This window comes from Marmota marmota, unplaced genomic scaffold (genome assembly GCF_001458135.2).
Source record: "Marmota marmota marmota unplaced genomic scaffold, marMar, whole genome shotgun sequence".
Classification (NCBI taxonomy): Eukaryota; Metazoa; Chordata; class Mammalia; order Rodentia; family Sciuridae; genus Marmota; species Marmota marmota.
Genome location: NW_026000185.1, coordinates 19070524 through 19093207, shown reverse-complemented (window position 1 = coordinate 19093207; position 22684 = coordinate 19070524). Strand labels below are relative to the sequence as shown.

Sequence of the window (22684 nt, the reverse complement as noted above, 5' to 3'; positions counted from 1 at the left end):
GCCGCCCCCCCCCCCAGCCCCTGCGTCCTCTGGGACAGCGAGGCGCCCCCAGCAGAGGCCTGGCCTCTGGGGAAACGGGACTGAGGTGAGCACAGCACCGTCGGGTGGACTTCCCAGAGCCCCACAGGACTGTCGCCAGCACTCGGGGTCGCCTCACAGGCCCAGGGCCTCAGAGTGAGAAGCCACTCGCTCAGAGGCAACCGCAGCCTGACCAGCCCTCAGCAGGCACTGGGCCAGCTCAGGGCAGGGCCCAAGGGAGAGGCCAGCCTTCCCTGGAGGCTCCAACCCCAGACCCCGTTGGAGCTGCTGGTATTTTTCCCGCTTGAGAGGAATGAAGCAGGGGCGTCACCTGTCACTTGGCCAGCAGCACCTGGGAAGGCAGGAATGTCCCCCTGCAGGGAGCTGGGCCCAGACGCTGCCCTTCTGTCCTGTGAGAGCCCATCTCCCGGGGCCAGCGTAGAGACCTGGAGTAGTGGTGTCCCATGCTTTGAGCTAAGACACAGATTCACGGACTGAGGTCCCCCCAGTGCCACAGGGGGTCTCGGGCCATTTGCAGGATTCTCAAATGCCTCCAGTAACCTCAGGCTCCCCGTCACATCACACTGCTGCTTCTGGCTGGGGTGGCACCAGCCCTGGCCCTGTGGGACACTCAGCAGAACTCTGATTGGTTCCTGATGACATCATCAGGATTTCTGAGAGGTGATTGGTTGAACCGATCCTGCAATCCGAATCACTGACCAAAGACCCCAAGAGAACAAAGATTTCATGATGTGACAAGCAGTTGGAGACAGGCCTGCAGAGGTGGCCAAGCTTAGAAACCAGTCCCTGCGAGGAAACCAGTGCAAGGTCCTGGGGCAGGAACCTGGGGGGAGCTGCTGAGCAGCATGGAAGCCAAGAGGTTCCAGAACAGTCTGCGCCACTCTGCCTGCCCCAGGCCTCCGCTGCTGAACTGTCAGACACCTGCTACTGCTGGCGCTGGGCCCCGCTGCCCCCATATGGGGGGCACCTGTCACTGGGACCGTCCTGCCCTCTCTGGTCTTCAGCAAGTCTGCGCTCGGGGTCTATCTATCTGGCCTGCCAGGGCTGGACCCAGAAGCAGCAGGCCAGGTGGGGGCGGATGAAGGCGGCAACTCTCCCCCTCCTGGGGGGCTCAGGTCCCATGGCCTTGAGGCCTCGCTGGTCCTTTGGGATGTGTTCCTCGGCTCTGGCCGCACCTGGACTTCTGACAGTGTCCCACCCCCGGGGACTGCCAGTGGCTTCCCTCTCCCCTTGCTGCAGGCTGGAGCCCCTCCTCACTGGGGGTCCTGGGACTCAGGCCTGCAGCCTCACCTGCCTCCTGCTGGCCCTGGTGAGGAGGGGCAAGAACCCGCACGAGTGGGCAGCAGTGAGCCAGCAGGCTTCCCTGGGGGACGGGGAGAGGGTGAAGGACAGGAGCCCAGCCTCACTCACCTGGTCAAAGAGCTGGTGCTGCGCAAGGTACCCGATGTCACTGGCCTGGACAGACATGGAGCAAGAGAAAGCGCTGTTAGCATGAGCCTGGGGCTTCTTCTGGAGGCTGCCCCAGGCCCCGCCCCCACGAGGCCCCGCCCCACCCCACGAGGCTCCGCCCCATCTGAGCACCTGGTCCCCAGGGCGGCTGCTGGTGGGAAAATGGAGACAACCATGGATACAAGGATTTTTGTTTTTCCGTTTAAAAAATCATTTTAAAAAACTGATAAATACACATAATTTGTATTTTAATCCCTTTAAGGCACACGGTCCTGGTGTTAAGCACACCTACCTCGCTGCACAGCCAGGGCCACCACCCACCTCTGAACCTTCTCTACCTTGCTGGGTGGAACCCGACACTCAGGAAACACTGGGGCACTAGACCACAGAGCCACGTCCCCAGTCCTACTGTGTGTTTTATTTAGAGACAGGGTCTCAATGAGTTGCTTAGTGACTCGCTAAATTGCTGAGGCTGGCTTTGAATTCTCCGTCCTCCTGCCCCAGCCTCCCGACCTTGACGTTTCCTTTTTACATTTTTTTTGGCCCACTGATGAGAACCTGGACCCCACGTGAATCTCTCCCAGGTCAACACGCAGGCAACGGCTCCTTCTCTTAAAGACTCCACGATGTTTTATAAACAGGATTTGAGGGCATGAATTCAACTGTTTGCCCGTTTGGGGACATCCAGGGTGTTTTGCTACAGCATTTCGACTAACAGCCCCCAAACACTGTGCTTATGTTCATGGGACGTGCGCTTCCAAAAGCACCGTTAGTCACGCGTGCATGTATTTAAATTTCCACACTTCCGCCAGGTTCTTTCCCCAAGTTAGACTCTTCCTGCTCCTGTGGCCCGACAGTCGGCCCACGCTGGGGGTCATCACGCTGTGACAATTTTGCCAATGAGCTGGAGATGAGGGCTTCACAGCCTGGGCCCCCAGGGCTCGGGGTTCTGCTCAGATGCCAAGCTCTTCAGGGGTCCCACAGCAGGGGAGGGACGGGACTCAGGGCACCTCTCACCCCCCTGCAGGCAGAGTGGAGCCAGTGGGTGCTGGGGAGCTGAGGCCGGGCAGTGACGGAGCAGGGGGGCCCCTCTTCAGGAGGCCCCCAGAGCCTCCGTCCTTCCGTCCTCTCCACAAACACCACCGAGCCCTACAACAAGCCAGACCCCAGGCTGAGCACACACAGCAGCCCTGACGCCATCTCCATCCTGGACAGCGGGTCGGGAGGACACCGGGTGAATGCTGGCCACACGGTGCCGAGCACTGAGCTCTAATCCCCACGGGGACACAGGCATCGTCACCCGCAGCCCTGAGTCACCCACCACACTAAAGCTGAGCTTCCCAAAGTCGGGCCCCGAGGACAGGCGAGGCCCAGGACACTGCCGAGGCCCAGGCCAGCGAGGGACAGCCTGTCTAACCCCGCGCTGGTGCTGCCTCTGCCCTGGGCCTAGCCACGGCCTTCCCGGCCAGGCTGACCCTGAAACCCAGGTGCCCCGGTGTCACGGGGCTTCTCTAGCCCATGCTGCCTCCCAGGCCTCAGGGATAGCAGGAGGCGGGCTGCCAAGGCGGCCGAGTCCCCAAGTGCCCGCAGATGAGGCTGGGGCCCCGGTTGAGAAGATGGGGCAGGAAGGGCACCGAGGAGGGGCCCTGGGGTCCCCCAGGAGTTCACAGTGAGCAGCTGAGATGGACAGCGGGGACGGGGCCATGCGACCACAGGTCTGCAGGCTTCTCTGAGAGGATCCACAATCCAGTCTGCTCCAGAGGCAGAGGCTGGGCCCGGGCTGCTGGGGACGGGGGCTGGTGGCATGTGAAGCACAGCCCCGCGGCCCCTCCATGCAGGCCGAGGCCCACAGGCCACAGCTGTCCCCTCACTCTAAGGGTCTCGGCCCTGATCTCAGCCCACACGAGGCCACAGTCACACTCTCTGCCACCCACGGGCCTCACTGCCACGAATCTCCAGTGGGAACTGGGGACAGCTGGCTGGGAAACCTGACTGGCCCCTGTGCGAGTGTCACCTGTGGGATTCACGGCGTGAGCCTCGACTCCCCTCCCAGTGCACCGACGGGGGTGGAAGTGACAACCCACAGGAACCCGCCCGAGAACGAGGAAGGGACCCGGCCCGGAGCCCACCAGCGGGTGGAGGGCGAACCCGACGTGGCCCACACGATGGGATTCCCAGCCACTCACAGGGACCACGGCTGGGAACGGCACAGCCCAGGGCCTTGAGGAGTGAGGGAGAGGGACAGAGGCCACCCCAGCGGCCACGCGCTGTGCCATCCCTTGGTGTGAAGTGCAGAGAATGGATGCATGCACAGGGACAGGGAGCCGACTGGAGGTCACGGGGGTGGGGGAAGGGAGACGGGAAAGGACACCAATGTGCAGGGGCGTCCCCAGGGCGGGAGACTTCTGGAAGGGGAGGAGGGGGGCCTGGGGGGGCATGACCCCCAGGGCACCAGCAGGACAAGGTGGCCTGGAAAGAGGAGCCCTGGTGCCACTGCAGCCCACCTGCCTGCTCTGGCCAAGCCCCGCCACAGCCCAGGGACGCTCCTCCCACCGCCGCACCCCAGGGACAGCTGTGCACACCTCGCTCACGACGTGCTTGCTGATGAAGTCCCCAACGGTCATGAGCCTCTGGGACCATTCCTCGTCTGTGTACCGGGAGCCAACTTCCACAGGCACCGTCCGGCAGCCAGCCACCTCCTGGATGTACTCCAAACTGTCAGAGACACAAGCATTGTCCTTGTCACTGTCACCATCACTACCGACTGCTGGGCATGGTACAGAGCAAACTTCAGCTGTGGTTTCCTTTAGTTCCCACAAAACCTCATGAGGCAGAGACTACTCAGGCACAGAGAGGCGAGGTTACTTGCCAAAGGTCACACAGCAAATGCACAGAGCCAGGTCTGCTGGGCCGCTCCGCTCCCCTGTGGGCTGTGGTCCCTCTGAATCTCCCTCTGCTCATCTTGTCACTGAGCTAACAAATGGTGGGCAGTATGAGGTGGCGGTGGGGGTGAGGTGCCTGGCTCTGAACTCTGGTGGCCTGAGGTGGAGTCCGGGCCTCACCATGACAGACCAGGGGACCTTTGGCAATTTGCCCAGCCTCTCTGAGTCCCTGTGCCCATGCAAGGTGGAGGTGACAACAGTGCCTGACCCACAGGGAATGAGACCAGGCACAACACACCACGTGCCTGTCCTGGCACAGGGACCGAGGGACAGCACCCAGGAGGCCTGCTGTGCGACGGCTCCGGCAGCCCCGCCCCCCTCGCCAGCCTCAGTGTTCCCCCGGACTCCCTCAATGCCCACTGTGCTGATTGGACCTCAAAGCTCAGGGCACTGAAGGCCTGGCCCCCACGGACGCCGTGGTGACTGGACTCTGAGGGCTACGACCTCATCAGTGGGTGATTCCCCGGGGGGGATCCGCAGTGTTAATGGGCTGCTGGGGGTGGTGGAGGCCAGGAGGGGGCGGTCGGAGGAAGCGGTCATTTGTATTTTGTCCCCAGCCCCCTGCTGGCTCGCTCTGCTTCCTGCTCTACCACGTGTCCCTGCACGATGTCCTGCCTCCCCTGCACGATGTCCTGCCTCCCCACAGGCCCAGAAACAACACAGACAAGTGACCACGGACTGGAACCATAAAAAACATTTTTTTTTTCTCCTTTAGGTTGATTTTCTCAGCTGTTCTGTCACAGTGATGGAAAGCTGCCCCAGTCCACTTCCCTTGAGCTACACAGTTGGACCTGTGCACCACAGGGGATTGGTTCCAGGTCCCCTGCAGATGCCAAAAATCCAGTGATGCTCAAGTTCCTTATTTAAAAAACAAAAACAGTGTAATCCCAGCAGCTTGGGAGGCTGAGGCAGGAGGATGGAAAGTTCAAAGCCAGCCTCAGCAAAAGGGAGAGTGAGACGCTGTCTCTAAATAAAATACAAAACAGGGCTGGGGTGTGGCTCAGTGGTCAAGTGCCCCCGAGTTCAATCCCTGGCACAAAACAAAACAAAAACAACAACCCAGCATAGACCTGTCACTTCCTCACTACTCAACACACGGCGTGTGGTGTAAAAGCTGTGGGCAGTTGTCCCACTGCCTGGCTTAGGGAACAGTGACAAGAAAATAAGTCTGTGTGTGTGATCAGCACAGAGGCGACACGGTAGCTCTGCGTCCAGTCCTGACCCGTGGTTGGTGGACACTGAGGAGCGGAACCCGCGGCCATGAGGGCCCACTGTGCCATCTCATTTCCCAGGGCAGGCCCAGCCAGGGCGCGGTCACTGTCCAGCGGCCTGAGTCTGGGGAGCGGCTGTCTCTGCGCTATTCTGGGCTGGGCCTTGGGGCCCTGAGGAGGCTGCGGGACTCCTGGACCCAGCAGGGGCAGAGTGGACCTATCTGGAGACCGCCACCTGGACCCTGTGAAACTCGGCTCAGGGCAGAGCGAGCTGTCGCAGGGACGTGGCACGGCCTCTGGCGGCCCCTCGAGCCTCTTGTCGTCCATCCCGGGGGCTTGCTAGTGAGTGTCTGTGGGGACTCTGGTGACCTGTGGGTAGCCGGAGGATTTCAGGGAGGCCTGGGGACACTGGGTGGGAGGGAGGGGAGTCCTCGTGGTCCGCGGTGACCACCCACCTCCACTTCTTCATGCACGGCCAGTGGTCAGCCACGCCTTCCAGGATCACGGGCCTCTCGGGAACCAAGAACTGCTCCCGGAAGTGCTGCAGGGACGGGCGGCGCAGCCGGGGCACGGCCCTCTCGGGCTCCAGCTCTGGAGTGGGGATGCGGTGGCGTCTGGCTCTCTGCTCAAAGTCAGAACACAAGGCACCAGCTCAGGCGGCGGCCAGGAACCCACACAGTGGCAGCGGCTGAGGTGGCCTCGGTGACACCACAGCCACACAGCACTAATCACTGCTGCTGCCGTGGCCACCAGGAGACCCAGCGCCGCCGGCCCCTCGCATCTCAGGACAAACGTCTGTGGACTCGCAGGCTGTGCTGCCCACGTGGACGCCACCTTAACCACAGTGTCCCCATCCTCACAGCCACCCCTGGGAACCGCATGGTGACAGCATGATGAAGAGTCCCCTGTCACCAGCACCCGGTCACTAGCATGTGGCCACGCAGCTTTCCTTGGCCTCTCCCACCTGGGGACCTGACAGGAGTGTTGGGTCCCTGGGCCTCTGTCCACATCTGCTGGGCAAGGTCACAGTGCCCAGACCAGCTGGGGCACACGTGGCTCCCGGCTCCTTCCGCCACACACCGCCTCCCCAGCAGGACGACCTTGGGCCAGGTCACCTCCACCTTCTCGTGGGACACATGGTGGACTGGGGGCTGCACCCGGGATCCAGGGGACAGATACTGGTTCCTGATCTGTGCACCTGTCCTGCTGTCTCGAGGCCAGGTGCCATGCCCAGCCCTTGGCCCCTGGCCCCCTCAGGGACACTGGGACCTGCGTGGCCTTGCGGCTGAGGAAGAGCCTGCGGCTGCCCGGCTGCTGTGCCGGCCGCGTCTCTCTCCTCTTTAACCAGAGGTGGAGTCACCCCTTGCTGGCACATGGTTCCACGGCTCCGGTCCTGCCATCAGCAGCGTGTCCCCTGCCTGGTGTCCGGCAGGCTCCCGCGCCCTGCTGACCTAACTTGGCGGGTGACAGGGACGGTCCCTCTCTCTTCCCAGTGGGATCTCCTTTTTGTTGGGCCGTGTGACAAGGACATCCACTCACTTACCTGGTGTAAAACCCTGCTCACGTGGGGAGTGTCCAGGCCACAGGGACAGCCACGAGGCCACTCCTGGTGCCTGACAAGCTGGCCTTTCCCTTCTGGGGCTCAGGACCCTAACTGCCCCGTCACAGCCAGGAGGGGACGGAGGCTGAGAGCGGAGCCGTCCTGGCTCATCCAAGGTGGCCCGGGGTCTGGGAGGGGCTGGGCTCTGACGCCTGCTGCGTAAACTCAACCGCGCTGGGCCTGGGGGACGTCGCCCAGCCCCCCTCGGCCCCCTCAGCTGCTTCTCCCACCACAGGGTCCCCACCCCGGCTCCACAGGGCGCTGTTCTGGCAGAAATGGGAAAAAGGGTTTTTGACAAAACAAACCCGGGGGCTCGTTCACATCAGCCGAGAGGCTACTGTCAGGGCGCCCAGGTCCCCGTGGGGGGGCCTCACCCAGGGGCAGAAGCGGACAGGGAGAGCGGGGCAGGGTGGACATCCCTGTACCTTGGCGCGGCGGCTCGGCTGGGCGGGCGGGCCTCTTTCCAGAGCCGAGGTGCGCCTGGAGGACCGCGGCGGCCCTAAGGAGGGCGTCCCCCAGGATGGCTGCCCCCATCAGCAGGCCCATGTCGCACACCCGCAGGGCCTCAGTGACCGCGGTGGCCTCGCGGGGCGCCCGGCACAGGCACAGGGCCTTCAGGAGGCAGCCGAAGGCGTAGACCCGCCGCCAGTCCTTGTGCACGTCCCGCCAGGGCCCCGTGTTGAGCCTCTCCCAGGCGACGTCCAGGAGCGCCTCGCTGTCCTGCAGGCACTCGGCCCGCCGGTCCCCGTAGAAGTGCTCGGTGGCCTGCCGCAGCAGCAGCACCACGCTCCTGTCCACCGCGTCCCCGAGCTCCAGCCTCAGCTCCTCCTGAGTGCCCGGCAGCAGAGCCCTGAGGGCTTCCCAGAGGGCGCCAGCTGCCACCCCGGGGCCTCCGTGACTCTGGGTGCCTTCTGTCGTCTGGGCCATCCAGCGGGGTCAGATCAGCGCCTGACAGGGACAAAACCAGCGTTAGGGACCAGGAGGGGCCTGGCCCGCAGCCCACAGGGGCCCTCTTCAGAGCGGCCTTCTCTGCTAGCCATGGCTCTGCAGCCCCCCGTCCAGGTGTGCGATTTCCAGGGCCTGGTATGCAGTCAGCACTGCATAAGTGCACGCTCAGGGAGGGTGGATGCTGCGGAGCCTGGATCCCCAGCCCCCCCCCACACCTGGCAAACCCCACCCACCTCAGGCCCACCTCCACGACCCCTGTGAGGACTGCAGGGCTCTCCAGGTCCCCGGTCCCCACTGCCCTCGCACTTGCTTAGCCCCCTCCACCGCCAGGCCTTGAGCCCCCCGGGCGCTAGCACAAGACCCCCCGGGACTGCAGTCCTCCCTCAGTTCATGTGCGTGATTGGCACGAGTCCACCTCCCAGAGGTCCCCTGCAGGCAGCGTGGTCCCTGTGTGGCGATGCTCAGGTGGTGGACCTTTAAGAGGCGGGGCTCCGTGGGAGGTGAGAAGGTCACTGGGACTCCCATTGCAAGGTGGGCCCATCACCACGGGGCAGGTTGTTAAGTGAGGTCCCCTGCGTTTGGCCTCCTGCACCTGCTTCCCCTTCACTTGTCCACCATGCTGTGATGCAGCCAGGGACCCTCACCAGATGCTGGCACCATGTTGTTTGGACGTAGAGTCACCAGCATAGTGAGCCAAATGAAAACTTTTTTCTTCATACATTCCCTGGTGTCAGGTATTCTGTTACAGCAACACAAAACAGAACGAGACGCATCCCTCATCTCATTTGAGCTAAGTGACAGGGGCCATGATGCTCTTTGCAGAATGTTTTAGGCTAGGGGTGCCACACGCTGTTGCTGCTCCTCTGCCACAGCAGCATATAAATGGCCATACACCATTTATGAACCGATAGGCATCACTGTGTTCCAATAAAACTTTATTTGCAAAAGCAGATGGTGGGCTAGATGTGGCTTGCCAACCCCTCCTGTATGCTGCAAAGTCCTTCATCTTCTTTAGGCACAGAGTTAGGCTGTGTCTCCCAGGCTCACCTGCAATTAGTTGTCACCTGCTGTGTGCTGGTGACTATGAATGCAGGGATGTGTGCCGCTCCCAGGTCTGGCCCAGAAACAGCTCCCACAGGATCCCACACACTTTACCTGTCCTCTGGCTGCAAGTGAAGTTCCCTGAGAGAGCCACAGGATGGCAGGAAGTTGGCACATTAAGAAAAGAAGCCTGGGAAGGCCACCCAGCCAGGAACAGACAGGCTGGAATGGTTCGTGAGCAAAAAATAAATTTGTTTAGGCACGAAGGTGCTGGTGATGCTTGTTACAACAGCAACCCTGCCCTGATACAGGCTTATCATTTCTGAAAATGGCCCCCTGCAGATGTCCACACCTGACTCCCTAGAACCCATGAAGGCCTCTGTAGGTGATTAAGAATAATGACCTGGAGATGGGGCAACTATTCTGGGTTATTTGGATGAGGCCATCCTAATACATGAGGCCTTAAGGAATGGTTTCTTTAACTGTGATTTTGGAAACGTGCTCAGGGTCTCTAACAGGGGTACCTAGCAGCACTGGCTGGGAACACAGGGAGAGGCCACTCCCCACGGGAACGTGAGCAACTTTCAGATGCTGGGAAAATCAAAGAAATGGATTGTCCCTGGGGCCTGCAGAAAGGAGGTCCTGCTGAGTCCTTGATTTTAGCCCAGTGAGACCCACAGCACACTTCTAACCCACAGGTGTGACAGGTGATGAATCTGTGCTGTTGGCAGCTCCAGGCTTGTGGTGATCTGCCCAGCAGTCGTGGACAGTACGACTCGTGTTAACCAACAGGACTGGGTGAAGCTGGGGGCACCACTTCCGTGATGAGGTTCCATGAGACTGAGGGGCACCCTGTCAGCAGACCCTCTGCCCACTGGGCTTGCAGTCATTGATGACACAGAGGCCACGTTGGAGGCGCCTGGGTGGCCACAACTGGGGGAACCTATGGTCAACAGTGAGGCGCTGAGGCCTCTGCCCAGCAGACCTGCAGGAACGGCACAGACTAGGAGCTGGACCCCTGTCCAGTTGAGCCTTTGGGTGGGAACTGGCCTTGACTGACACATGACTGTAGCTCTGCCAGCGCTCCCCGTGCAGAGGACCTCGCTGACCATGCCACACTCCCGACCCCCACACACCGAAGTCCCGATGGTTACTGTTTCAGGCCACCCAGTTGTGACTTGCTGCGCAGTGACAGAGCTGGTCCAGATTTCAGGGACACCTGGTCTTCGTGTTTTGTCACGGTGACTGATCACACGACAGGGCATTTATAACTAGGGGTGCATTTAGCTCATGGCTTCGGTGGTTAGAAGGTCCAGGTGAGCAAAAAATGAACAGCCTGCAGAGGGCTGTCCTGCCACTGGGGACTTCCTCCACCTGGGGGTAGGACAAGGCCACCAGCCACAGCCAACTGGCTTTTGTAGCAAACCCCCCCTGGAGGTGACTGCCCGCTCCCTCCCTGACCCGTTAACCCCAGAGTCCACGAGCGGGTCACTCTGTCCACGAGTGCAGAGCTTTTGTGAGCCAGCCCCCACGAGAGGTCCCCACTTCCACACGGCTGCGCTGGGACCACGTCTCCAACACGTGGACTTTCAGAGACATTTTTTTTCCCTATGGTGCTGGGGACAGAACCCAGGGCCTTGTGCACCAGGGGAGCACTCGCCCACGGCACCCAGCCCAGCCACATCCTCCGCAGCAGCCTGGGCCTCCGCAGCAGCCTGGGCCTCCGCAGCAGCTCGGGCCTCGTGGGAGACTCACAGAAGCTCGGGAAGGCATGGCCCCCTTCAGCTCACATGTGACTAGTGCAGCCAGCAGCAGACGGGGACAAGGACAGTGAGGGCGCTGGAGAGGTCCCAGAAGGTGCCACCCCCCCTCCCCCGGGCTCCTCCTCAGCTCACTCCCCAGCCCCAGCTCAGGAGCAGCCGCCGCGGGCAGGGTTCTGAGTGCAGCAGACGTCCTCATTCAGCCCTCACCGTGACCCCCTCACCGTGACCCCAGCTGATGACACACACAGGCCAGGGACTCGGAGCAATGATGGTCCCCACGTCCCAGATCAGCTGAGGCGGAGAAGGACCACAGGGGCCGCAGAGACTCCACCCAGGTGGCACGTCCCCTGGACCCGCGACCTTGCGGATGAGGAAACCGAGTCGAGGCATCTGAGGCGCGGGGGTCAGCTGCACACAGGGCACCCCGCTCCTCACCGCAAGGCCTCCGTGTTCTGCAGTCCCTCCTCCTGTCCCAGTCACAGGTGGTGTCAGGTTGCTGGGGTTCTGCAGCCCGCACCCCGGCTCCGAGCCCTTCCCTCGGGTCTAGCTCCCCGTGCAGCGGGAGATGGAGAGGCCGTGCTCACGGCCCCACCCCGTCACCGTGCTGAGGAGGGAACTAAAGCCAGCAAGAAGCGACGTGGCGCAGCCCAGCCAGCAGTGCGTGGAAACCGTGGCACAGCCCGCAGCCCTGTGCTGACACCCGCAGAGCAGCAGCGAGGTCTGAGGTCCAAGACTAGGAGGGGCAGTGACGGCCCACAGCAGCCCTCGGCCTCAGGGGTGTCAGCGTCGGGGCACCTGCATCAGGGCCTGTCGCCGTCCTGGGCTCACAGGGGATGGGCCTCTAGCTGGCGTGGCTGGATGGGGGACTTGGGGAGCCCCGCTGGCCTGGCCAAGCCACCAGGATGGGTCTTACTGCCAGCCCCCTAGGAAGTTCCTGGGGGGTCTAGTGCTGGCCCCATTCAGCTTTCTTGAGGAGAGTCACACCCAAACCTCCAATATGGCGTCCCCTGGCATGACAAGGGGACCCACCAGCTGGCCAGGGCCTCCTGGCTCACGGCTTGAGCGCCTCACACAAGCCTCACCTTGGGCCCAAGATCCCAGAGGCCCCACCCCCGGCTTCTCCTACACGTCTGTGAGAAGGTCCCCAGGAGACCCCGCCTGACTGCAAAATCGGCCCCCACTGGGGACGTCCCTGGCAGCTCTGTGAGCTGCTCTGCAGAGCCACCATGAATGGTCTCTGGAGGGCTTCCAATGGGCTAGGACTAGTCTCCTGGATGCAGACTACGGGCTGTGTATACTGGTGTCACGGTGGATTCTGAAATGGCCCCTTACAGGGTCACATGGGCCTTACAAAGCCAGCTTCCCAGGGGCCCGTGTGTCTTCTCACTGGTCCTCCCCAGGTGTCCTGTGCTCCTTGGCCTCTGGGAGGAGCTTGCAGACCACGCGAACAGCCCTCTGGGACAGGGGTCCCGAGCTGGCCGTACAGGTCTCCTCTGGACCAAATAAGATAGTCTTTCTCTTGTAAATGTGGAGTCGCAGAGGTGGTGTCTGCCAGCAGTCAGCCCTGTTGGGCATTAGCCCAGAGCTCCAGGCCAGGTGAGTCAAAATGGCTTTCAGAGCACCTCTGTGGCTACCTGGAGGTCTCCCAACAGGCCTCACGGATGACGGAACCCTTGACCCCCAGCCAGGGCTGTCTGTTGGCAGCACGAGGAGACGGTCACAGTCAAGTGGCACGCTGGACTTGCCAGTCTGCTTCCAGAGCCTTCCCACAAGCTCTCATGTTGCCACATCAAGAGGCGCCACAGCCTGGTCGGTGGAACTCTTCCAAAGTGGCATTGTGACCTGTTTTTAAAATTAGCCTCCTTATAGATTGAGGCTTGAGGACCAGGTGTCATCGGATTTTGTCTTCACTTTACAAATCACTCTTTCATGGTTGCTTTATAATCAAACACCTGAAATGTGCCATTTGATTTTACCTATTGAGTCTCCAGGAAGCAGCCTCATGTTGGCTCCAGTCAGCTTAGCGGACGGCCTTACAAGAGGAGGAGCCTGACGGGCAAGGTGGCACACATCTGTGATCCCCGCGGCTCGGGAGGCTGAGGCAGGAGGATCACAAGTTCAAAGCCAGCCTCAGCAAAAGTGAGGTGCTAAGCAACTCAGTGAGACCCTGTCTCTAAATAAAATACAAAATAGGGCTGGGGGTGTGGCTCAGTGGCTGGGTGGCCCTGAGTTCAATCCCTGGTACCACCCCCCAAAAAAGGAGGAGCCTTAGACTATAGGGTTCAACACTTTCTTGTTGGCTCTGAGAGTCTCCCATGTGGGCTGCAAGAAACAGGCTCTGCACAGGCAGCTGCTTGGACTGGCCCCACAGGGCAGGGCAGGGCAGTCCAGGCTCAGTGAAGCTATAGTTCTGAACACCCTTTTGTGCAGGCTTTAGAGACAAACTTTGAGCAGTCTCCATGTGTGGATCTGGTAAAAAGATTTCTTGATGGTTGAAGCCGTTTTCCAGAAGGCACCAGCCTGAGTAGCCTGGCGAGCTGGCCTCATGGATCGGCTTCCTGGAACTTCTCAGTGAGATCCTTTTAGAAAAGGTCATAGTCACCCAACAGCCCTCCCTAGGAGGGAGACAAGTGTAAGATGTGGAAGTCTTTTTAGAATGGCAGTGCGGACTGGCTTCCCAGAGCTTCACATCAAAGGGTTTACTGTGAGTTGCATAAAGAGCCAGGTGCACACTAACTATACGTAAGACTCATCATCTAAACCAGGATGTTATTCATTTAAGTGTCTGGAAAAGGAAAGAGCTGCGGTTACTCCAGGCAAAATGATACCTCCATCACCCAAGAATGTAACCTATGAAAAAGCAGCAGTGGGGTCCCATGTCCTCGTTTAACAAGTCGGTCTCCCAGAACTTAACAGGTAGTGGCCTTCAATACCTCTTTTGGTTGTTTTTTTTTTTTTTTTTGGCAGTGGTGGTTTCTGTTATAGAGATAACCTGAGTGGTCCTGTGTCCTGGCTTTGCACACTGGCCTGCAGGTGCCACATGTAATAGGGAAAGGTCAGGTACAGGCTGCATCAACAATTTTTCTCAGTAGACTTAATAATTCAGCCCCTAAAAGGCCTTAAATAAAAGCTTGTTGGCGTACAAACCTTTTTGTTAACAGGGTCAGATAAAGATTGTGTGAGCTAGCCTGAGTGGTTTTACTTGGCTTTATAAACAGTGGGGCTTTGTACTAAACCAAGGAGCCAAGGGCAGGTCTCGGCTTCCTAAACCCGCCATCCAGAGTTCATGGTGCTGCGGGAACACAGTCAAAGCAAGTTCCGGTTGGTTATAAGGCACAGCCTTCTAGGAAACCACTGGGGCCATTATTTTTAAAACCCCACTGCTCTGGAGCACCCCCGCCCCCAGCAGCCTTGAAGCAGGCTGGTGAGACGGCCTGGGTGGGGGTGCGGGGAGAAGCCCACCAAGGTTCCGGAGGTCTCAAGCCGGCCTTATGCAATAGCCAGCACCACGCGGGCCATGAGGAAGCCTCCCAAGGGGGACTTCCAGATCACATTGAACTTGTGATCCTCCTGCCTCAGCCTCCCTCCAGCCTCCGTCCGGCTTTCCAGGCGCCGGTCAGTTTGGTAACTTCTTCAGTTCCAGGCAGCATCGCACAGGAAGAGCTCTGTGACACCCTGCAGGGAGGTCTGCACTGCACGGGGCACCTCCGGCTCTCTAAGGGCCACGCAGACGTCTCGGGTGTGCCATGTCGTCGTCCTGGCCCTAACACCTGCCTTGACCTTGCTACCTGAGCCTCCCTTTGCTGGGTCTTGAGTGGGCAGGGCGACACGATGCTGGATTAACCCTATCGAGTGACAGACTGTTGTCTTTCCTCCCGGGGCTGCAGGCGGGCTCCACAGCAACCGTCCGCCTCCCGCTCCCCAGCGCCTTCCCGCGGCTGCACTGCTCGTGGCTAGTCCTCGGGGCCGAGCGCAGGGTCTTCAGTGGGCCTATCTCCACGCGGACAACCACCGCCCAGCACCGCGAAGACCCGTTTCTACAGACGCTAACAAACAGCCGCGCAGGCGCACTGGCGTTCCACCAAGGCAACCCACACCGCTCCAAGAACAGCGCAGGCGCACAACAATGCAGTCGCGAGGCCGGTCTGGCGCATGTGCAATTAGACTGCCACGGGACGCACACTGCGCACGCCTTGGTTTTTCCCCAATCCTCCCGCAGGACGAGCAAGCTAAACTGCGTTCTCAGAACGCACGCGCTGCGTCCAGAGGCTTCGCGTGCGTAATGCCGTACCTCTCCCCCGCTTCGGTTCCTTATCTGGACGCCTGCGCAGTCTTTCCCGACCCCATTTCTTAGAAGCCGGAGGTGCCGGCGCTTCCCAATTGCTCAAACTCACCTCTCTCACATGTAAACGATGTCTTGTCCTCTTTGGTCGGGACACTGCGGCCCTCTCTCAGTGGTCAGGCCGGCACACGGACTATCGATCGCTCACTGCTCGTCTGATCACGACCGACTGCCTAGGAGAGCGCCGAGCGATGGATGCGGCGGCCCCGCCCTCCCTACGGAAGGCGGGAGGGCGCCTTTGGGCCCGAGGTGCGGCGTCGTACCGCCGGGTTCACACCCTCCGTTTACTCTGACTCCCGCAACGAGGAGTATTCTCCATTTTATAGAAAAGTAAACAGGCTGGGTGAAATAAAGTGGCCATAGCGCTAGAATCTGGACCCTCAATGAGGCTGCGTCCGCGGCGGTTCCGCGGGAAGGACCCGGCAGATGGCCTGGGACCTGAGCCCCGCTCGGCCTCGGGCGCGCTCCCTGTGAGCAGAGGCGGCTCAGAGCGCGGCCCGCCCTGGGTTGGGGCCGGTCCGCACGGGGACCCTTCACCACGCCGGCTGCCCGCCCGAGAGGTGGGTTACCGAGCCTTACCTAGCAACGGGGAGCCGAGGCTCCAGGCCAGCGCAGCCGCCACCGCCGCAGGACACCTCGGAAGTGTCCAAATCAGCCGGGACGGTGGCGCAGTCCTGCCGTCCAGGGGCTTCGGAGGCGGAGGCAGGAGGAGTTCAAGTTCAAAGCCAGCCTCGGAAATTAGGGAGACCTTGTCCGAGAACAGGCTGGGAGGTGGTCAGGGGGTGTGTATGTGGTCAGAGAGCTGTTGTCATCAGGGCCTCCCAGAAGCACGTCCCCATAACCTGTCAGGCTCACTGGGAGCTGGGGACTGATTCCAGGGTCATGCATCCAGAGTCCCGGGGGGATGACCCCACCGTTGAGCGGCGCAGTGTTGCTCGGTGCCCCTGGAAAACAGTGCAGGCAAAAAGGAAGTGCTCTCAGCCGTCTGCGAGCCAGAGGACGACTCGCTGAAAGCACAACATTGTTCCTCGTAGGATTTTGGTGATAACCCGGGAAGCCCCCCCCCCNGGAGCACAGGACACCTGGGGAGGACCAGTGAGAAGACACACGGGCCCCTGGGAAGCTGGCTTTGTAAGGCCCATGTGACCCTGTAAGGGGCCATTTCAGAATCCACCGTGACACCAGTATACACAGCCCGTAGTCTGCATCCAGGGCAGACACAGACCATCGCGATCACCACACTTCGGGTTTTAGTTAGCTTTTTTTGTTACTGTGAGCAGAAGACCTGGCAAGAGCAATGTACAGGAGGGAAAGTTCATCTTTGGCTCATGGGTTTTCAGAGGTTCGGTCCACTGTTGGTTGACTGCATGGCCCTGGCCTAAGGGGAGGCAGAACATCATGGCAGAAGGGTGTGATGGTGGGAAGCAGCTCAGGATGTGAAAGCCAGAAAGCAGAGAGCTCAGCTTGCCAGGAATTAAATGTAAATATATACCCCGGTGACCTGCTTCCTCTGCCTACACCCTACCTGCCTACAGTCACCACCCAGTTAATCCTATCAGTGGATTAATCCAGTGATGAGGTTACAGCTCCGATAGCCTGATCATTTCACTTCTGAACCTTCTTGCATTGTCTCTCCCCTGAGCTTTTGGGGGACACCTCACATCCAAACCATAACACTGTATCTCACAAGTGATGCACAGAACTACTTGTCCCCACAAGTCAGAACAAAGTGCTTGTGCACCAAACTCTGGTTTAGCTCCTCCCCTTCCTCCAGGCCCCTGGAAGTTGGCCCACCTTCAGCCTGGGACAGCAAGCAGCCCAAAATGTTTTAGCTCTCAGGATAAAGTATTCATGGCCTTCTAGCCACACCTCCTTACCCCTCCTGTTCTTCTGTTTAATCCCACTAGCCTATTCCCTATAAAAGCAAAGTTTTTCTTGCCTAATTCCTAGGGTGCTTGCATTCCCAATGGCCACAATAGTGTCGCTATTCCAAGTTTCCCTCCCCCAAAGCATAGACCCTTTCCTCCTCGTAGTAATCCTCTCAAATAGAAATCTCTCTTTGCTGAGTCTGAATTTGGTGTGTACTGGACAGTTCATGGGCTTTTACTTTTCAGAGATTACCCAGTCGGGTGCACATTGGCCCCCAAGTTGCCGAGACAAGCCCCACGATGGGGGCCACAGGAGGTTTGAACCCAGGACCCTGCTTCCAGGGCCTCCTTCCACAGTGCTCAGGAATGGAGCCCAGCTGTTTACAGAGACAAACCCTTTTGCGGATTTCTTTTGTGTTTTTGTTTTGTTTTTCTGGTGCTGGGGACTGAACAGGACCTCAGGCAGGCTGAGCCTGCCCCACCACCGAGCTCCGCCCCTGGGCTTGCTTGTTTCCAAGAGTGGCTTGGTGAGATGAATCATGGGCACAAGTGAAATGTTTTCTTAATAGAAAAGAACCACGATTTTTCACGGTTGGGTTTCACTTCCCACAGTCTTGTTGCCACCCCCACCCCACCCCTTCCCCTCATTCCTGGTGGCTTTGGAATTGGCCATTAAGCTCACTGACCCATTTGAGTGCTGTGAAAGGTACCACACACACAAAGAGCCATTGCTTTGGCCCATATTTGTGATTTTTCTTCATTAGATCAAAAGCTTGTAATTTAAATATATCCAAGTGTGCTGGGAGCATGTGTGGCTTAATTATCAAATTTATTCAAAATATACAAACAAGGCTCCAGACTCGAAAACAACATTTAGCTTGCCACGGAAGAGACATTGGATTTATTCCAATTGCTTAAAGAGGAGAGTGATCCCACCTCCGGGATCCTCCAGCTACTCTACCCAGACCTTCCATTGCATGCAGCAGGGCGTGGCTCACCTATTCTGTGCCTTAATTCCTCTGTGGCATGTGACCATCCCTGCTTGAGCTAGGACCTGGTGACCTAAAATGACCTTAGTTTATTACACAAGGTACCATATTGTGTGGATTCCTCTAGGGTGCAAGCAAGACCTTCCAAATGGGATACTTGCTATGTCTCTGGGGCTCAGTATCTTCCTGAAATGGGTTTGACCACTACCTCCTAAGGACGTTGTGAGGGTTAGATAAGACCAGCTCTTCTCCTTGCTCTGCCTGTCCCAGAATTCACATGATCCAAACCTCCATTCACCTGCTGGTAGCGGCAGTCTGCCCCTCCTGTTCCAAGTTCAAGGACCCCCAAGCAAGTGCAGAGCTTCCTAAAATACAGGTTCTTGGGCATCTCCTCTGGAGATTTTGATTCAGGAGCTCTAAAGTCAGACCCAGGATTCTGAATTTTCACTAACATTTTAGGAAGCTCAGAGATGGATGGCAACCATATCTTGAGAAATAGTCCAGGGGATTATAGAGGTCCAGAGAGGGGGAGTCAGAGGGTCTAGAGGGTCTGGCAACTGCATCAAACTGACCTGAGGTGCAGGCCTGGAGCCTCGTGGCCAGGGCTGGCTCCTAGCTCTTCCTGTTTCGAAAACTTCTCAGGTAGTACCTCTTCGTGTTGCACACAGAGCCCTTACCTGGGCCACAGCCAGCCCAAAGCTCCTGGTCAGACAGGCGCAAGCATTAGTTCCCTTCTAGATGAATGATACTGCCTTTCCCCACTCAGATACTATTTTAAGCCCTTGAAAGACGGATCTTCTTTGATCTCTCTCATCCCCACCCCACCCCACAGTAGAACCCTGTAATCATTCTCTACTCATTCATTCAACAAATATTTATCAAAGACTGTATATGGTGTTGGAGTAATAATGACCAATAAGGTGAATGTATTCCTTCTCCTCATTCATTGATTCATCTGTGTTGAAAATTTTTATTGAGCATGATTCTATACCAGGAATGGGGCTAAGTGTTTGTATCAGTTATCTAGGACCACAGGTGATGCTGGGTAACAAACCATTCCCAAACTCAATGGTTTAAAACAATAAATCTACAGATCACCTTTGTGGCAGGCTTGGCTGATCTTGGTGGGACTTGCTCACATGAGTGGCCAGCTAGTTGTTGGCTAAGGCGATGAGTCATGAGCCTGTTATCACCCGACGGGCGTGTTCACATAAGTGTGGCAGGATTTCAAAGAAGGAACAGGTGCTATATGCCTCTTAACTCATCCATGATTTGAACTACTTCTGTTGGCTAAATCAAATCACATTCTACTGGACGGACAAGTCACAAGGGTGTGTTAGCCAACTTTCCACCACTGTGCAAATACCTGAAATGAATCAACTCTTAGAAAGAAGGGTTTGTTTTGGCTTACATTTTGAGAGGTTTAAGTCCATGGTCAGTCGGCCCTGTTGCCTTGGGGCCTGTGGTGAGGGAGCACGCTGTGGCGGGGAAGCACCTGGTGCAGGCCAGCCAGGAAGTCAAGAGAAAGAAAGAGGAAGAGCTGGGGTTCCAGCATCCCTTTTGAGGACACGCCCCTCCCCAGTAACTCAAAGATGTCCCTCTAGGCCCCACCTCCTAACTGTTCCATGACTCTCAGTAACCCAAACTAGGACTAACCCTTCAACACATGTGCCACTGGGAATATTCAGGATCCAAACTCTAGCACAATGTTAAAAGAGAATCCACTGCTGAAGAGCAGAGACGCGAAGTCACAACGCAAGAATCTCAGCTACAGAGAAGTTGAAGAGTCATGACAAATTTTGCTATGATCACAGTGAGCAAACAGACACATCCCTGCCCACATTCTGGCAATGGGAACAGAAAGTTAAAAAAAATTTTTTTTTTAGTTGTCAATGGAACTTTATTTTATTTATTTACTTATATGTGGTGCTGAGGATGGAACCCAGTGCCTCTCACAAGCCAGGCAAGCACTCTACCACTGAGCTACAGCTGCAGCCCGGGAAACAGAATTTTTAAAAAAATCATAATTATATGTATAATTATCTACACAGTCATCTCTTGGTACCTGCGGGAGATTGGTTCCAGGGACCCCCTTCACCAGATACCAAAATCCATGTTGCCCTAGTTCTTTATATAAAATGGTGTAGGACTTGCATACTCCTTATACACCCCTCCAGCATATTTTAAATCGTTTCTAGATTACTTAAAACACCCAATGCAATGTAAATGTTATGCAAAGAGTTATTATTCTACATTGCTCAGGGAATAACAACAAGAAAAGAATTTGTTCCGTATGGATGCAATTATTTTCCCCCTGAAAACCTCCTTCATGAGGTTTTCTACCTGAGGTTGGTTGAATCTGTGCACGCAGAACCCATAGATAGGGGGCCGGACGTGGTGACACATGCCTGTAATCCCAGCAATTTGGGAGGCTGAGGCAGGAGGATCATGAGTTCAAAGCCAGTCTCAGCAACTTAGCAAGGCCCTAAGCAACTCAGTGAGACCCTGTCTTAAAATAAGATATAAAAAGAGTTGAGGATGTGGCTCAGTGGTTAAGTGCCCCTGGGTTCCATCCCTGGTACCAAAACCAAACAGAACCCTTAGATAATGGAGGCTGGCCATATTATAAATAAGGTGGGAAGGGAGGTCAGTCGTGTCAGGTGGGTCGGGGAACTGCACTCACTACACAGGACGCTCAAAACCTCTCTGATAAGGTGACACCTGAGCAGAGACTGAGGCAGGGAGAGCCTGAGCCACGTGCTCATCTGTGGGAAGAAAGACTCAGGCCAAGGGAACAGAAGGACATTCACTGGGCGTCTAAAGGCACAGCACAGAGGCTACGAAGGTTGGAAGAGGACCTGGGAGAGCCCTGGGGATGGGCCGGGAAGCTGAGGCCACGTGGAGTTTGGGTGTGAGGAGTTCACAGTGTGGAGGAGAAGCCAGGTACAGGGATATTTAATAAAAGAGTCATAAATAGCAATACCTGCGAGCGTTGTTCCGGCAGGTGACGTAAGGGGAATGTCTCAAGATGAAATCAGAACAAATTCGTTTAAAGACCTTCGTTGGCTTCATCTGCCATTTAGAATTGGGCCACTCTTCCTTCCCTAAGACAGAACACATGTTCTGAGGAGGAGTTTGGTTTTATAGAGAGAAAGGCTGGAGAAAGCAGAAGCAAATAGCAAAGAGTGGTTGGTCACTGCGTGTCAAAGCCGCTGTCCTGCCAGCTGGGACGGGGAGAGGAGACCCCAGCCGCTGGTGGTGGACATCAGGATTAAAGCAGAGGGACTTCATCAGCGTGCCAGTGAAACTGGGCTGTTGGGAACCTTGATTCTCATGAGATCAGAGGAGAGCTTCCTTTCAGCCTGGAGAGCTGAACTGGGGCGTGAGTGGCTCCATGTTGATTTTTAGCCCGGTGGGTTGGTGCCTGGTGAAGAACTTAGTCCAGACCATGCCTCCTGCGACTTTTTTTTCCCAGCAGGAACCACGAGCTCACATCACAGGTCAGCGCAGAGTTAAAGATGGCCAGGAACCCTGGACAGGGCCTCCCCGTGAAAGGTGCAGCCTCCATGCCTCCCCTGAGCTCGGCAGGCTGTGGCTGCTTCAGCCAACAGAACATGGCAGAGGTGATGCGTGGGACCTCGGAGCTGGACCATGGGAGGAAATTCAGCTTCTGCTTTGTTCACAGGTCACAGTTAACAAACCAGTATGGAGACAGAGTTACACCACAGACGTGCTTTCTTCAGCCCTCCTTAGTTTTTACCTGTTGTCCAGGACCCGTATGGCATTTGGTCCTCCAGTCTCTTAGGAAGGCTGTGAGAGTCTCTTAGAAACCCTTTGTTTTGTACAATGTCCCTCAGTAGGAAACTTTTGGAATGTTTTTCTCCCGATTAGACTGGAATGATGGGGAGGAAGGGCACAGAGAGGGAAGCCATCTTCTCATAGCAGCACAGCACATCCTCCCGGGGATTCTTATCTTAACACATCTGTCATCCTTGTCTGGTTTCCGTTTTGCTGCAGAGACACTCTTTCCATGGTTTGGGTTTTCTTGAAGGTATTTTTAAATTGAATCAGGGACACACATTAAATCACCCTGAGTCACACGGTGCTTTCCTAAATCCTTTCATGCGGGTCAAGGAGAAAGTTTCAGCTTGGGGCTACGCACGTCTTGAACGTATTTGTGTCTCTTGCTATTTCTTCTTTTTTAATGTTCTGGCCCAGAGCGTTCTCATAAAGCTTTCTGGGGAGAACTTAGTCACATTGTCTGATTGACTCTGTGGTCACCCTCTGCAGCACAGACATCTGTTGGTGCACCTCCACATCTCCTGGTCCTGGTGCCCTTAGGCAGGATCATGTGACTAATCTTGGCCATTGGGTTCTGGGTACATGATTTAAAAACCAGTGAATCACCCTCTAATGTTCTCATCTGCTGTTCAGTGACCAAGGAGGCCACATGTCCTAAAATGGCCTCACCTCCCTCTACCCAACTCTCTAA

The 22684-nt window shown here is 57.2% G+C and overlaps 1 protein-coding gene across 1 annotated transcript in view; it reads right to left on the bottom strand.

The window, feature by feature from the left end:
- Kdm8 (lysine demethylase 8) overlaps positions 1-16349 on the bottom strand; it is a 21764-nt gene extending 5415 nt beyond the window's left edge. The window contains exons 1-5 of the mRNA XM_015491187.2: positions 15388-16349; positions 7657-8189; positions 6097-6261; positions 4071-4203; positions 1450-1494 (exon numbers count right to left, since the gene is read on the bottom strand). Coding sequence (XP_015346673.1) covers positions 1450-1494; positions 4071-4203; positions 6097-6261; positions 7657-8168 — 855 coding nt within the window. The 5' untranslated portion in view covers positions 8169-8189; positions 15388-16349. The remainder of the gene's footprint in view (positions 1-1449; positions 1495-4070; positions 4204-6096; positions 6262-7656; positions 8190-15387) is intronic.
- Between the last annotated feature and the right edge of the window lie 6335 nt (positions 16350-22684).